The sequence below is a fragment of the Myiozetetes cayanensis genome, unplaced genomic scaffold (assembly GCF_022539395.1).
Source record: "Myiozetetes cayanensis isolate MyiCay16 unplaced genomic scaffold, myiCay2020 scf21, whole genome shotgun sequence".
NCBI classification, from domain to species: domain Eukaryota; kingdom Metazoa; phylum Chordata; class Aves; order Passeriformes; family Tyrannidae; genus Myiozetetes; species Myiozetetes cayanensis.
Window position 1 is genome coordinate 12712090 of NW_026087423.1, and position 17340 is coordinate 12729429.

The 17340-nt window shown below is 45.8% G+C and overlaps 1 protein-coding gene across 18 annotated transcripts in view; it reads left to right on the forward strand.

Moving 5' to 3' along the window:
• The window catches only part of FBRSL1 (fibrosin like 1), a 492731-nt gene that overhangs the window by 203841 nt on the left and 271550 nt on the right, over positions 1–17340 (forward strand). For all 18 annotated transcript variants that reach the window (XM_050318783.1, XM_050318799.1, XM_050318793.1 and 15 more), the window contains exon 3: positions 11504–11605. In XM_050318783.1, the coding sequence (XP_050174740.1) occupies positions 11504–11605 (102 nt within the window). The remainder of the gene's footprint in view (positions 1–11503; positions 11606–17340) is intronic.

A 17340-nucleotide genomic window follows, 5' to 3' on the forward strand; every position in this document is an offset into this window, starting at 1 on the left:
AATCAACTTCAAATCAGGCTCTCTTTTAGTTGAATTAGTGGACTTGTTTATTTTGGGGCTTGACAAGCCTCTGTGCAGCGGTGCAGGAGCAAAGGCTGACATTTCTCTGGGCTGCCTTGAGCAGGTTTCCCCTGCTCTGGACTCAGCTTGTCCCCCAGCACAGCCTGACTCCTTTCTGGAAGGCCCCAGTGATGTTTTTCTCTCCAGAATCAGCGAGCAGAGGATGCCTCACCGCACTGGGAGCAATTCAGGCCTGCTGGATAACCCTCAGTACCTGCCTCGTGGTTACCTCTGTGGTTTGCCCTTTCAGCTGTATCAAAGCCACAGTGAGAAATTTTAAACCCCACAGATTTAGGGAATTTATAGTTACTGCCAAGCCACTCCTGTGCTGCACATCATGAGAGTGAAGTCTGGGCCAACAACAAGGATTTTCCTCCACCCTAAACCATTGGAGTCTGTAGGAAGAAGATAGGGCAGGATTCCAGTCCATCTGCACTGAGCTTTCTGTGCTTGCTTTAGCTCCTTGCATCTTGGGGTAGTGCCCTGTGTCCCTTGATGGCAGCAAGGATCAGCCAGCTATTTCGAGGAGCTCTGGGCTCAGCCTGACAGCAGTGCTTCCTTCTGAAGAGCTGCCTCCCCTTGCTCAGCTGAGAACATTAATCTCAAAGTTCAGTGATCATTAACTAAAATAATTGCCACCCCTTTATAGTTACTCAGGGCTGAAAATTACCAAAGGGTTTCACCTTAGTTGCTTCAGCTCTAATTATTCTTAGATTTTTGTTTTCTTCAGGATGTCAGACAGCAAACAGGATGTCCCCTGGGCATTTAGAGGAAATTGCTTCTGTGTTTCTTTGTGGAGCTGGCTGTGCTTGCTCTGGTAGTTATAATGCTTTTCTCAAATCAGAAAACTTGCCCTGGTGGTGCAGGAGCTCATGGGCTTACTGGAAGTTTCCTTGACAACACTAATGCCTTGACTGATCACGATGGGTGATCATAACCAGACAGCAGTGATGTTTTAGGTTGCCTCTGCTTCAAGTGCAGAGCCAGGGACCTGCTTTCCAGACCTGCAGAGGCGTGAGGTTTGCTCTAACTTTTTCCAGAGTGGCTTGGTTCATCTGCTGGTGCAGGGAGCCTGGAGAAAACGGCCCTGGCTCTGTTTGGGACTGAACTGAAGCTCTCCATTGCCCCTGAGAGATGAGAGACAGCTGGCTGGGGGGTGGAGACCTCTGCCAGGGAAAGGACAGGTCACAGGAAGCCTAGACAGAGTTCAAGGAGTGGCTTTGTAGAGTTTGAATTAGTGCTAAAAGCAAGTCGTAGGTCTGACTGGAACAAGGTAGAAGTCGGAATAAAACTCCTCATGGTGGCATCACGGGGGTTGTGTCTGCTTTGCTAAACCCAGCCATCAGTTCCCTCTGGTTCTCGTGCCTTTCATGCCGGCATTCCCCCAGCTGCTGGGACACTGGAGCCTTCCCAGCTTTTACGGGATTTCAGATTCAGGCAGGACGTGACTGCGGGCTGGTTTGTGGTGTGGCTGAACGCATGCAATGTTAGGTCTTGTGTGACTTGAACTGTGCCACTGGAGCTTAACCTTGCCCCAGTGCTGGGTAAAAAACCTGGTTGGGTCCCTGTTTAGTGTCCCTTTCCATGTGAGTTCCAAGGCTGGGGTGGGACTGTGCTGCTGGGGGTAGGGGACCGGCTCAGGGCTGGGACTCAGCTCAGCACTGTGATCTTTGACAGCAGCTTCTGCAAAATTCATTATTCCCCGGGCAGCCTTTGTATTTATTTATTTACTTTGTTTCTTTTCTCTTTTTTTTTTTCACTTTAGTTTATTAGTTGCACGTGTGGCTTTATCTGGAAAAAATTGCATGCAATTTATGCATGCCTACGGTAGCATATGTTTTGTATATTGGGATTATAGGGATGGTACTGATTCCTGAATTAATTTGAACAGCAAATTGTTGTTGTATCTGCACACAGTATGTCTTTTCTTTTTTTAACATGTATTATATGACACACATCTGGTGGTGTTTTAATTTTGTTATTGTGGTGCCTCGTAGTCCTAGTATTGAATTTGAAACCCGACTGTACTAAGCTCAGCTTTTCCACATGGGAGGCTTGGAGGGGTTCAGCGAGTTGTTGAGCAAGAGTGTTGGGTGCTTTTGTCTCTGCCTTTAACCAGGGGCAGGGACCCACGGGCTTTGAAGGCTGCTGTTACAGAATTTCCTTCCCTGTTGGTCAGCGTTGGGGGGCAGCTCTTGGTGCCCAGCTCTGGGTAAGGAGAGACCTGCAGAGCTGCTGGCAATCTCTGCTTCCTCTAACTGATTGATCTCTGTGGTCCCCATGAGAAGGGGGAGCTGCAGGTACCATCTTCGTCCCTCATAATCACAGCTCTGCTTCCAGATGTGTTTTTACTATTGGGGTGTGTTTTCCAAAGAATCCAAGCTGCTGCCCAAAACTGCCTTCCCCTCCTCTTCCTTATTTATTCTAAATAGGTGTTATTGGCATCTATGAATTTTATCTGTGATGGCTTTGATAATATTTTTTTCAGATATTGATGGGACTATTGAATAACTGCAAACCTTGTTTAAGTCCCTTTACCTTCTGTAGCAAACATGGTTATTTATTGACACTACTTTTTGAGAACTCAGCTGATATGTTCCCCACTTAAAATATGCTTTATTGATATTTATATAGTGCTAATTTTTATCAGAATGTCTTGCAGTATTGAGTGCATGAAGAACCCTAAATCTGTCATATTTATCCAGTTTCCTTTTCAACCAAATTTACCAAAGATATGAAACCAGACCTATTCAAGAAGATTAGTTTTCCAGAAAACCTTGCTGAAATAGTTCAATTCAGTCACTTTAATCCAGTTCTGGTTTCGTTTCCTTCTCCTGCTCAAGCCTGGTGTCCTTTGACTGGTTGCTCCTTTGAAATATGTCTCCAATACTTGTCTTTTTTCTGGCTTCTCACTGGCTATTCCAAGATGGGTTGAAACATCTGTGTGAAATGATCTCCCATTCTACAGCTTGTGCAACAGTCTGGACTTTGTTCCTAGCAAATGTTGTCTGGTGTCTTCCTTCAGCAGTCAGAAGACTGAGGAATGAGTCTGTTTTCTTCCCAAGATTGAAGCAGAGCTTGCATTGAATGTTTTGCCTGTCTGACATAATTAGTAATGTGTTTACCTTGCTTTTTGGGATCTTCTTTTACTAAAATCATTTTTGAAGGTTATCATCACCTTTTGTATTCAAATCAAACCCCTTGATTTTGGTGAGCAGTGATACCAAAAGAGAAATATACTGTGGCATACAGAGATATTCTTCTTGGTTGAATTTCCTAATATATTTTGAAACATTTCCTGCAGCTTTGGACAATTTAATATGTATATTAAATCTGCTTTTGCTTTGAACATCACAGCTGTTGATATTAGCCTTTAATAGACGGTATCTGTATGCATAGATGGCAGCAGTGTTAGAGCTGTCAATTCTGATTGCCTCCTACACAGTGTTTAAAAGCATTGTGTAAGCTCAGCCTAATTCAGTCCACTGGCTGCAGCTGAACACAGCTCTCTCCTTGCTGAGTGGTTGTTTAGTCAATCAGACCTCCATCCTGCTCGCAGCTCCTTCCCTTGCAGTGGTCCCTTCGCTGTGTCCGCTGCCCTGGTGTTGGAAACACCTGATGCATCCGTTCTGAGCTCGTTCTGATGATCTGTTCTGATGCTGAGAGTTCTGAGCTCATCTTCAGTGCATCCATTTCTTTCCCATTGCCAAAAAAACGTGCCAAATCAACTTCCAGCTTGATGTACGTTGGATGGCGTTTTACAAATGAGAACCACGGGCTCGAATCATCTCTATGTGAAACTCGAAGCCACAAATCTTATTTCGTAAGAGGCTCAGAGGATTTCAGCTCTCTCATGGAGTATTTATTGGATGCTACTCCTTGATACCCTGTCACCTCACCATGGTCTTCACCAGGTGGCAGGGAGCCTCTGCTCCAGCACCTGGAGCATCTCCTCCTCCTTCTCCTTCACTGACCTTGATGTCTGCAGGGCTGTTTCTCTCATGTATTCTCACTCCTCTCCAGCTGCAATCGCTGCTGTGCAGAAACTTTTTCCCTTTCTTAACCAAGTTGTTCCAGAGGTGCTTCCACCATCACTGATGGGCTCGGCTTTGGCCAGCGGTGGATCCGTCTTGGAGCCAGCTGGCATTGGCTCCATTGGACATAGGGGAAGCTTCTGGCAGCTTCTCACAGGAGCCACCCTGCTACCAAAACCTTACCACGCAAACCCAATACCTTCCCCCTCTGTTGCCTTGCCTGCCTCTCCATCCAGCCCCGAGGGCTCGGAGGTGCCGTCTGCCCACCCTGCTGTGGGAGGCAGGTTTTAGTTAAACTGCTGGGAATGCTCTTTACCCTTCAGCAGTCCAAGTCCCACTCCTGCACAGGCGCTGGCGTGCTGGAACCCAGGCAGGTCTGCGCTGACACAGTTTATCACTGACGTATGTCAAACCCAGATTTTCCCAGCTGTCTGCTGCCATCTGCCAAGTGCGGCTGGGGGCACGCAGAGTGCAGTTTGCTATGCAGGCCTGATGGCAGCTGTAAAGTCGAGCAGTTTTGCCTGCTTAAGCACCAGCTTTTTTTCCAAAATAAGCATTAGCTGTCTCCTCGCAGCGAGGCTCCTGCTCCGGAGCGCGCGGGCCGTGCGGGGGAAGCGGTGCCGGCTCTGCTCCGTGGCCAGGGCCACCTGCCAGCCCAGAAGCTGTGAAAAATCGTTGCAGCAGTTCCAGAGCTGCAGAAAAGCCAGCCCTGCAGCTCCATACAGCCCCTCGGTGCCGGGCACTGGGGGGAAAGGCTCCTCCAGGCCCTTCCGACTGCGCCTCCGAAGAGGCATGAGATCAAACGTAGTTTCTCCCTCGTTAGAAATGGCACCAGGCCTGCAGAAGTGTCTCTTGGTGAGCTGAAGCTGAGCTCAGTGCAGGATGTTGCCCTGGCTAATCACAGCACCACGCAGCAGTCCTTCCAAAATCTGCAAAGGTGAAAAAATCTGCCCGTACCAAATGAGTTTGGGTTTCGTTTGTTCTCAGAAATGGGAGGCGACCCTCATATTTAGCTGCAAGCATTAAGATGCAAAGTTAGGTTGTTAGTGAACAGTCAGTGTTGCTCCAGTAGCTGAGGAAACTATCAATAGCTTTTAAATATTTTGATTCTTCACTGATGATACTTTTTATTACGGTGAGTTGTTGTATTTGTGTTGCTGTAGCATCTGACTTGGACAGTCTGAGCACAGAAATCCTTTGCTAACATAAATTCAAGCTCTGCATCCCAGAGAGAGGTAAAAATCAACCACTGTGTTACAGACTGCTTGACTGGCATATTGAAATATCTTAGGCAGAGGAAATTGGTAAGCCAGGGTTAGAAACCAGAAGACTGCATAGCAGGTAAATATATAAACACCAACTTTGGAAACGTCATGGAACTTTCTGAGTGAATGCTAAAAAGAAAAAAAGCAGTTCTCCCTCAGTATCGTAACACTGCTGCTGTTTTCTTCTTCATCACAGCAAGTAAAAACGGACATGTCATATTTAAAATGAGTTATGGCCAAGATAGCCCATCACAGCCTCCACAACAGCACCACCCAATTAGAAAAACTACTCTAATCCAACCTGATGCTACTGTCATTTTTTAAAATGAGTCCTACTTCAATCATAAAATACTTGGACCATAACATTGCTTTCTACGCCATATGTCCTTATTTAGAGGGGGAAAAAAATGATTGCACCCTTAATTCAAAGGAAACGTTTCCCTCTGAGCCAGAGCTCAATAAAATGTATCAAAAAAAATTGTGGAAAAGGGCAAGCAAAGAAAATCAAATTGCAGCGTGTGAAACGATTTAAGGAGGGACCTGGGGAATACATAATCTCCAAACTGCCAAGTTAGAGCAAGTATAAAATATACAAACAAGCCTGATATTTTTCCCAGTTGATCTCATTATGAGGTATGCTTGGGATAGATAAATTTTGTTAGAATGCATTAAGGCTGGATTTTCAGGGAAACAAATCAGAAGTAATGTGTTTAGCTGATTCCACCTTGTTTTGATACATGGGTCTTTTCAGGTTTAAAGAAGTACATTTCTAAAGCCAAATGGTTTGTTTTGTTTCAAGCATTAAAACCAGAGGCAACTGGGTGACTTTTTTTTTCCCCCTTCTGGAAAACAGACGTTTATAATTTCGGCGTGGTCTTTAATCATGGGGTAGAGCTCTGTGCAGTGTGTTTCACTGCCACTTATTGTTGCCTGCTTCAAGTGCACTGAACTAGTCTTGAATGCAATCTTTTAACGGACTGTTTCATCCACAAATAGTACTTTTTCCAAGTCTCCAATATATTTTAATTAAATTGTCCATTTGTATTTATTAAGGCAGTTTACTGGCTTGTGCTGCAGAAAGTTGCTACCACTGATAGTCTATCAGAGAAACATGAGCTTATCTGGGAGTTGATAATAAAATGCAAGCATATGTTAGCAAAAAAAGTCTTCACAAAATACTGTTTAAGCATAATTTTCGTGTTTGCTGGGAAGGAGACCGGCCGTACAGTTAGTCTAGATAAGTTTTTGGAACAGTTGCCCTTAACAGTTCTTGCAGCCCTGTGAAATCGTGGTCTTTGTTAGAAGGAGATGTTACCCACAGAAAATGTTTCTTCCCTAGGTTGACCCTGTAGAAACAGTTGGAAAAGGGTCCTTTGGCAGAGCAGATGATAAAGTCATTACACGCTGATGAGATGTAAAGTGGTGTTCAGCAGCATTAGTTTAGATAGATGAGCATGATAAGGTTGATTCATCCCTATCACTGGTGATCTGAAAGCTTGGACCTAAACTCTGGGACTTGGATGCCTCTCAGCTGTACCTGCTTATCTCCAAGTGGCTTCTGCCAAAATAGATTTGCCGTGAAGTCAGTAAAATCCTAAATCCAAAGGTTGTGTTTGGCCTGTCCTTTCTCTCAAGACAAATGAAAATTGATCTTCCAGAGCTCTAAAAAGGAATTACACTTCTTTCTCAGAAGTTAACGAGTTCTTGAAAGGGGACAGCTTGGCTCGGTGCTGCTCAGTGGAGCTCTTTGCCCCATCTGATCTGGAAGGGCTGCTTTCATTTCACGGAACCATTCCTGGCTCCCAAGTCTAGCACAAAGCAGGTGGGTGCCATTCCTGCCGGTGCCTGTCCACTGGCAGAGGTGAGAGGATTTGTGGATTAATAGACCCATCTGAGCTACCAGAACAGGCATCTCAGAGATGAATATTTTAATTATGTCTCTCCCTGAGGCTGCTGCTTTCTGTCTTCAGAACAGCACAGAGGGAGGTTGCTGGGAATTTCTTTTCCCACCCTCTGTGTATGCAAGACCCGTTTTGTATAAAACAGACACAAACCCAAGCCAACAGCGAGGGGTTTAAAATGAGACTGCTGTGACTTTAAGAGCCAGGAGAGGGGGGGGAAAAAAAAAAAAAAAAGAAAAACCTGTTAAGGAAGGAAAATAAAAATCCCACAGCCTGTTGTAGCAGCTGTAGCTTCAGATCGTGTGGAAAATGAAGGCAGATGATTCAATTTGGCCTGTGCCCCGAGTACATTTCCAAATGCTTCTGTGTGTGCGCAAGATAATGAACAAATATATTGAGATGGCACAAGATCAGTCCGAGTTTGCCGCTGCGCGAGGCGTGGAGCTCCCAGTTGGAGCGCGCGAGCTGCGCTGGGTTAATGGGGGTGAGGGTCGGGGAGCCCAGCACCTTTCAGAACAACTTAAGAAAAGAATTTGTCTCCTTTTGCCCCGGGCTCCCCGTGGCACTCAAATGGAGCTCGTGATAAATCGAAGTGTATTTATTAATAATGAGCAGGGGGCAGCGTGCCCGTGATGCGAAAATAGGTGCAGCAAATAAAAATGTGCTTTCCTCTGACATGGGGAAGGCTTAAGTAAATGGAGAGCAGGCTGATCTGTTATGATTAAAAAGCAGGGGCTGAGAGCCAGCGTAGTGGTAATGAAAAAGCCCTTTCAGGGGGAAGCAAGACCCGTTCTGCCCATTCATATATTCCTCCACCCCTGCTCCACAGGAAAAACACAGGGCGGGGGAAGTTGGATGGGAGAGATGGAAAGGCAGCAGCATTCCAGGATAGCAGAACTGGACTTTAATGAGAGCTGGAGTTATTACCAGGATGAGTTATGATATTTAATCATGCTACATGATGTCCAACAGCGCGAGGTTCATAATTCTTGGCTCTGAACGTGGCTTGGGACTGTCCATGAGCACCTGCAGCATTCAAATTGATCACGGCCTTACAAACCCTCTGTACCTTGCCCCCAGTCCTTCCTCACCGAGCCAGCCCTGTCAGCAGTGCTGGCCTGCTCCCACCGAGCTGGAAACAGTCTCTTCCACTTTCTCAAACAAAGATCTGTCGTTCCTGGTAAAAGCTGGATTGTAGCTATTGCAGAGAGCCAGGATTGCCTGCTGCCAGCTTTCTTCTGCAGTGTGTGGTGGGTCAGGGGTGTTATTTATCTTCTAGGAGACTGCTTTGGTCTGGTTTTTAAACAGCCTTGGGTTTAATTAGTGCTTTTGGAGAATTCCCTTAACTTCAGTGATGAAACAGGCTCTGCTTGAGTAAAACTTCAGCACCTATTCAATGTTTCAATGCATATATATGGACATTAATGTCTTGCTGCCTTAGGTTGTGCTGAGACAACTGTGATGTCCCTGGGCTGGGAACCCACCTCTCCCCAACCCACAGAGCCAGTGCAGTGTCTGAAACAGTAATGACCTTTTCCAAGGGAGAGGAATACTAGTTTTTATAGTAAAACTCGATCAGGGAACGTGGTCAGGAGGAATTTCTGGAACTCGATTAAGAACAGCCAGAGAAAATCACTAGAAATCAAGCAACAGAGTCAGTGGCAACTTTGGGAAAGAAGCTTTTGACCAGTTCACTAATACCCAGGTCTGCTGAGAGTGCCCGTGAAACCAATGCATCCATTTAGCAGAACAACTTGTCCTCCTCGTTGGGTCTTGCATGCGGCTCATTAGGGTAATTACTGATGAATTAAGGCAGCTTGGCTGAGCGCTGGGGCTGCGGGTGTGCGGGCTCCCCTGCTGGCAGGCAGCAGGTGTAAATGAACAAGATCTGTCAAAAAGGCTGATGACCCTCTTAATTCACAGCAGCAAACTGGGGACAGAGGTAGTGCAGCAAGTTTAATAATTGATATTTACTTGGAAAGGTTAATGGCAGCAGTGATGCTTCTAATTTGCTTGCCCGTGCAAGACCTTGTCAGGTCAAATTGTCTCAATTTGTTACCGTGGGTGTAGGTGTAGTTTTCTTTTAATGAAATTTGGAGAAAAGAAACGGGTGGTGTTTGGAGCTGACTGTAACTCAAGAAAAACAGCAAAAGGTTCGAGTCTGGTAACAGGTTGGGTGAGTCTGTGCTAACTTAAAGCAGCTGGCAGTTTAGTCCTTTTGAATTAATTCTGTTGACCATTTGCGCTCGGGAAGGCAAAAGGATTTGGAATGGTGTAATTTATTTTTCCTTTAATTTGCAGCTGTCTAGGAGTTGTTTAGGTCAGAAGTGTAGTAATCTTGACAGGCTTTGATGTGTTCCTAGGTGGGAGGGTTAAGGTTATGGATCAGAAATCAGAAAGCCGCAGAATTCAATAGGCATTTCTGTGCTGTATTAGGGAAATTGTAATTCTGTTCTGTAATGGTTAAGTGGTTCCTATTTGAGGCAGAAACCAAGCACCTGCTGTCTGGAAGCACTGAGATTGGCAGGTCAGATCCTTTACAGCCAAGATTTTCAGAAGAGCTGGCTGATAACTGGGAATCAGCGGAGTTTGGTTTTGAGTAAATGTAGGGAGACCCAGATGACAGAAGAAAGCTGGTGTGCCAGTGTTTCTGAAAGGCTGTAATCAAGGGGATATTACCATTTGTCTTATTGGCTTGGCATCAATCCTAGCCTAGATAATGGGATAGCTGAAGTAATAATTGGTTAATAAAGACCTAAAAAGGAATAAAGTAAGTGAATGACAATCATTTTATGTATTTAGGAGAAAAAAAACTTACCAAATTTACTTAATTATATGTGGAATTAAAAATTTGATGGATAATGGGCAATATTGATGTAGCATCATTGGATTTCTGTGTTTGATGTTGTTGACCTATTTATTAAGGAAACAGACAATACAGACTGAACATGATGCATTTCAAGTGGGTTGTTTCCTGCCTTGGTATGTGGTGCTGGTAGTTGCAAATGCAGGCCCACTGCTGGTTGGAAATGCTTTTAGCAGATGGCAGTAGGGTTTACCTCTCATTGCTGTGCTGTTTGAAGGTTTCAGTGTAGGAGCAAAGACGAAATACTGGTCTTGGTGAAAGTTTGCAGCTGGGCAACGTATTGGGAAGGTGGCTTACAATGAGTGACACAGGGCACTGTGCTGAGAGTGGTGGGTGTGTGATGAGGTGACCGTGAGCAAATGTTTATTTCTAGGACTTTGATGTATCTGAGTCTAAAAGTCTCAGCAGGGCTGGGGGGGTTATATCAGCACCACGAGCAAGCCCTGCTGGCCACTGACACCGCCAGGAAAGGGGACAGAAAGAAACAAAGGGATTTTATTACCATTAAACACACCAATTTGTACAAGCCGACATTTTAAATAGTGTAATTTAAATGGAACCAAACTGATATGAATAGAACCTATTAATAAATTAAGCACTTCTTTCCACCCAATATTTCACAAGGGAATTAGCAGAATAATTTGTTAGTAAATGAGCCCAGGAATGAAGCTGTGAATGACATCTATCCTACCCCTCTCCTCCCCCTGTAACACTCTTGGCACATGTAAGCGGGATGTTGCTGTGATTTCAAACATTTGGCTCTCTCACTTATGGCCAAAAACAAGCTCAGCTTCAGGTGAAGGAAGCAGGATGATGTAGCAGTTAGAGAACAAGCCTTGGCTCTAAGAGTTAATCCTGCATTAGTTCAAATTCTGTGTGGTATCCCAAGCAAGTTGTTTCAGGCCGGTGTCTCTCACCGGCCGCTGTGCCAGTCCCAACCTCTCGGTGCGGGCACTGGGGTGGCCCCAAGGCACATCTGTGGGTTGGGGAGCAGTGACCTGGCTGTTGGGTCAGCAGTGGCCCAGCAGCAAGAGGCACCAGTGAAACACCAGTGTCACAGCCCAGGTGTGCTGGGAGCAGGTGACAGTGTTTGTCTGTCCGCTCCCCTCTCGCCCCAGCCCGGGGACTTTGGCACAGCCTTGCCTGCCTCCAGCAGTGCCAAAAGCGCCGCTTCCCTCACGTGTTAGTGGAGAGGGAGATGGACACACGTGGTCAAGCACAACTGCAGAGAAGCCCTGTGCATTCACAGGCGTCCTCTCCACTGTGCCGTGGGCGTAGGAGTGAAACTTTGACTAAACTGCTGTCGGCAACCTCGGGAAGAGGTGGCAGAGCAGTGCTTGAAAATCTCCTTTCTCCCCCTCCTTCTTCTCCCTCTAGATGAAGGTCCCTACAAGCAGAAGTGGCAGAAATAGCGAGGAAGACAGCATCAGGGAGGCCACAAGCTCTCAGCGGAGCAGCTCAAGGGACCGTCTCAGTGATGTAAGTACCATTCAGGAGAAAGCATCGCTTCATTGCAGCAATTCCCGCTGCTGACATGGCTTTTCATAAATCTTGCTGAACAAATGTTGGCATCCAGAGGTCACTGTGTAATAACTTTTTTTTTATGTCATGATTGAGTGTTACGGCGTAAGTGGTTGAGCTGCCTTGCAAACACTATAATCATGGTGCAAATAATATGATAAGCGAAAGATCAGAGATGGGAAAACAAAATGGAATTGTTATTCCTCGGGGAGAAGTGGCTTGATGTTTTGTTTTGTTTTTCCTAAAGAAGTTGTGTTAAAAAGCTTTTTACGGTATCTTTGGGTTTAGCTGCTGCACGTAATCGCATAGTTTGGGTGCAAAGTCAGTTCATCTAATTTTATGCTTCCTGCCTCTGAGATATGAGAGAGGTTTTTGGGGGAAAGCTGCCTTTCTCTCAGGAAATTCGATGGTACGTTGAGTGAAATGTTATGATAAAACAAAAGCAAACGGTGCCTTAGTGTGTAAACACACAAATGGGCTTTTGAGTCACCAAGAAATCAATGGCAGTGCTGGGATAATTTTATATGAAGGCTTTTTGTGTTAGCAATTAGCATTTCGCCTTCATTAAAACATGATTTTTTACTAATTAGGACCTTTCCCGTTAGGAGAGATTTAAATGAAGAACAATAATCAAACGCTGGCACGAGCATGTCTGAAATATTAAATTTGCCATTTCAATGGCAAGCCACAGAAATCCCAGAGCGAGTGGTTTTCATGTTGAGTTCTATTAATGTAAAATATGCTTCATAACTAAAACCTGTCACAGAAAACGGCTCACACCAGCTAAATTCAATTGGACAGTTAATTTAGCTTTAAAATTGAAAACACTACCTCCGCTTCAGGATGCAAAAGGAAGAGGGGGGGAAAGCCTTTGATAAGTGTAATGTATTTGCTATTAAGGCTTTCAGAGCCCATTCTACAGGAGGAAAAGGGAGAAAAAGGGGAAAAAATGGCTCCCACAAATGTGTTTAAAAGCCGAAAGTATTTATTAAAAATGTCAGCAGAAAAGTGCTTTTGGCAGATTAAAGCGGGATTCAGCTTGACAGCTCTGACAGGGAAATGTGATGGGGGAAAATTCTCTCTACATGTTTGGAGTGTGAATGGGGCGCTGTAAACAGCCGACGCGGTGGGAGGAGGAGGGAAAATAACGCGTCCTGTGATCTGCTTCCAGGACCGCGAGCCCACGCGCCGCGGTGGGGCAGGCACGGAGCCGGGGGGGCCTGGGGACGAGCCCCCCGCCCGCGGGGCGGCCTCACTGTGCTGTCAGTCGATAATGATCGCGATTTTATATCTGCACGGAGCGGTGTGATTGCCTCCTGCCCCTCCCCTGGGCAGCTCCTGGTGGGGGTGTGAGCAGGGGCTCCTGGCAGCGCTGCTGTAGCGTGGGGCCACCCCGGGAAAGGAGTGACATATCGCGACGGGCGATTAGCGCAGGTCGAAGCGTTGACTGCTCTCGGAGACCTCCCTTGTTAAGCCCATGCACTTCCAGTCTTTTCTCCTCCTTTCCCTTTGCTCCCCAAAGTTGCGGGCTGAGCCCGTGGGAGTTGACTCTGAGTGCCTAATTCCTGCAAAATCTTCAGAGCCTGTTCAGCAGCCAGTGCGATTTGGGGGGAAATAGCAACTCTGTTCTTTTTTTTAGTCAATGGGGACAGTTGGGCAGTGCCTGGAGGCCGGGGCACGCTTCAGAGCTTCGCTGAAGCTGCTCCCGTGACCTGGTGACCCACTGCAAATGAGAATTTTTCAAATTAGTAATTAAACAGTTTGAAAAGTAAGGTTCACGAATCACAGAATGCTCTTCGCTCATTATTTGATGAGTGCAATTTAGCTTTAATTACGTATAAAGCTGCCTTGCGTACTGGTACATGTTCTGTAGCCTATTTAGCGACTGTCTGGAAGTCTTAGAAAGTCCCACGGGTGCAATCAGATGGTTTTCCCCATTTCTGTGCAAAGGGATAAAGGCAGCAGACTCGTTGTGTTGCAGAGAGGGAGCAGGGAAAGGCAGAGAAGATGATGACATTGTACTGAGTGCTGATTTCTGTCCAGCCATGCCTGGTCCCTGTTGGCTCTGGAGCTGTACGTCCCAGCACGCTGTTGAAATAGCTGGTGTGCCACTGGACTGGCACAGCTCGTTACATGTGGCACCGAGGATCAGAAAGCCACAGGGCAGTAAGGATAAAAAGGGGAGACAGGGCCAGTGTTTCCTTGGGGTTAGTGGTTACAAACAGGGCTCCAGCACATGGCAGTGTCCTTGCAGATGGATGCTCTGCAGCAGGAGGCACCTGGGCTGCTTCTCACTCTCCTGCTGTTCCTTGGTGCATTTGGCCTTCAGGACTGGGGTTTTTTTTTCTGTGCTGCCTTTCCCTCCCATCTCTTTCCCCATTAACTGGGGTGAACAATGGAGTAAATGAGGCAGGAGGTGACAGGTTTGGCTGCTGTGTGGTACCACGCAGCAGGTGTGGTGGGAAATGTGTGTATGCAAGTGTCAGCTGTGGCCTTCAGCGTTGCCACCTTAGGAGTGTGGGGGTCCTTCCCCCGGCTCCATCATCGTTCCCGCTCCAAAGGCTCTGTCCCGATCAGCTCCTCTGTGCCGTTTGTTCCTCAGGTGACTTGTTCAGTGGGATGCCAGCAAGTTGTTCTTTATTTACATTAATGCATGTCATTAGTCTCTAATGGACCAAGAAGTCAAGAGGTGGCCTGGTCTGTCGTGAGATAATTGCACTCCGAAGAAAACTGAAGCAAAGGATTGATTATGTTGAGCACACACAAACAGCCCCCTGTCCATCCACCACAAACCCCAGAGCGTTCTGCTGCTCCTTTGCCACAAGGGAAACTTCTGTGGGGAGAGAATGATACCATTTCATACTAAGACAGTAATTGTCTGGCTTGTGTAGTAAGTCTTTCCAGACATTACACCGAGTGCCATTTATTATGGGTCATCGGGGAAAAAAAAAGTGCTTATTATGATCCAGTGAAATCATCTCTGGCTGCAGAGGTTTGATTTGTTGAGGCTGGGCTCTTCTTTGGGATGATGAAACTTCAGAGCAGGAAAACAGTGAAGTTTTAGCCCAGGTTTTGTGGTGTGGAGAGGGGATGGGAATCTGCCACTTGTTCATGTTCCCAATGTTGGTATAAAATTCCCTTAAAAACTGCTATAAAGCTGACATCCCTATTACACATGTACTCTCAGGTCTTCTACAATCACCACAGAGTCAACAGCCCTTTTCCAAAATGGGATTTTCCTCTGAGTCTTTCACAGGGAGGTAATTGGAAGTTGCCAGAGAATTAAGAGCTGGATAAGCCATATTGCTATTTTGTTGTGTTGACCCAAGTAAAAGTGGAAGGCTTGGGCATTTTGTTTTGGGTTTTCCCCATGTTCCATAATTGTCCTAATCTTTTCTGATGTCCTGAACAGTCCAAAAATCCACACAGAGCCTTGTATAATGGCTTGAAAAAAAGGGTTTTATCTTTTTCTTGACCCATCAGCTTAAGAACTGCCTGCTTTTTAATGGATTTTCTCCCTCACTAAATTGAATGGATCGTCCCTCATTATCATTTAAATAGAAGCCTCACTCCCTGTGAACATGGAAAATTTGAATGTGGTAGTAGAGCTGTGATAATTTGAAATATTCGGAAGGTGGGGGCAAGGAGGGGGAACAGGCGGCAGAGTGCAGAATTGCTGAATGTAATTGTCATGGATTCTCAATTTTGTTGCCACAAGATGGGAAAATAGACTAATAATTGTCTTCCAACCCTAGTAGAATAGTTGCCCTAGTTAGCTGGAGCTAACACTCTAATTGTCATGGGGGCACAGAGATGAATGAGGATGTATGCAGGGCACAGCCAGGGCTAAATTGAGTGATATACTAAGGCAAAGAGCAAATTGGCAATTATTGGCCCAGCTGAAAAGGTTGGCAGGTGTGCTGCTTTCTCACGAGCCCTTAGGGGGAAATTGGAAATATAAAATATCGACCATAAATACTCGCTGATTAGGAAATATGTTGCAAGAGGTGCTGGCCACTTAAGAGTCAAAACTCTCCTTTTCAAGGGATTGGCTTCAGCTGTGCATAAAACCAGCAAGCGCTGCTACTAAGTTGTTCAGAGCCTTTACCTCTCATCCCCCAGGCTATCTTCTCTAATTTTCCATCATCCTATCCTCACATGTTTGTTTGTTTTTCTTCAAACATAATAAACGAAAAGCAGTCTTTTAGGAAATGCAGAGATCTCCCTCTCTCTAAGTGTTCTTTGATAAGTGTTTAGCATATTGTATAGACTAGATATAAAATTCTCTCTCTGGTAGATGAATACAAAATAACTTCTGTGATTTCTGACTCAGGCAGTTCACTGTGATCTGCTCTTCTTTGTGTGCCATCACAGGCAGTGTCTCCCCCCCCTTCCCCCCTGCTTTCCGTGCCGGGCTTCCCCTCCTGGGGCACAGGGATTAGAGCAGCACCAGGGTACGAAGCTGCAGGTCCCTGTACGTGTGCCTCAGGCTGAAGCATCTTCAAGAAGCACAACCAAAAGAGCCTCTGCAGTGAGAGTTGACCACAGTCTCTCCACAGCTCCGTGTTTATCCACTCTGTAAACTCTGGGGCGTGTGGGGTGCATTGTTCCCCTGTCTGACACTGGGATCTGATCCACAGCTGGAAGAGTGGAATAAGAGCATCACAGAGCTTAGCAAAATAGAGGGAGCAACAGGATAGTTCTAAGACCCCCTCCTCAAACCATGAGTCTTGGGAAACTGCTTTGAATATATATGGAAGGATCATGAAACCCTGCAAGTCACATTCTTCTGGAGGCAGAAATTCACGTCCCTTCAGTGTTCTGTCTACCTTTATCTTGAGTGTCCCTCAAAATACCAAATGCTTGCATGGAAACTGCTGCTGCAGAAATTACAAGCCAAGTTGTAACGACTTGCATGAAGCTTCAGGTAGTGAAACATAGCTAGGAAGGAAGAAAATGTGGAGAGGGCTTTGGTGAGAGAGGGTGATGGTTTGGATGGGGGCAGCACTCATGCAGGTTCTGTGCATTTCAGAAGGGTGAGGTCTTTTTGTGTTGATCCTGACTGACTGTACACAGTTCTGTGTTCCTGGTCAGTGATCATCCTTCCTTCTGCTGTCTGTGGCCATCAGCTCTAGGTGTCCAAGTGTCTTGGCTGGAAGCTGTTCTGTAGCTTATCAAGCCAGTTACAGATGTTCAGACCTTGTGTAGTTGGATATCTTACTGAACTGGTTGTGCAGTGTTTCTAAGCATAACCCTCTTTGTTTAGCCAACATAATAAAGTGAATTAAAGAAGGAACACATTCAAGTTTTGCATGACATCCGAATCATTCATCATGTGTTGTGGTTATCTTGTCAGGCCCGGGTTTCTAATCTCAGTGAACATCAGATGCACTGTGTGACCTTTGCCAAGTCAATTGAACTCATTGTATCAGCAGATAGGAGTGTGGCTATGGAAATTAATTGCATTAAGAGACTCTGTGTTAAGGTCTGGGATATCTTCTGCCCTTAGCCCTTTTTGCCCTCCTCCCCACTTACTCCTCCCATTCCAAGACATTTGATTTTTATAAGGGACTTACTTGGAAAGGAAATACGAGACCTCTCTGGTGTTCAAAGCTGAACCCATGTTCTGTTGTTGAACTTTCCATAAATGGCTGAGTGGAGGGTAAACACACACACTTGATGTGCCTGAGTCA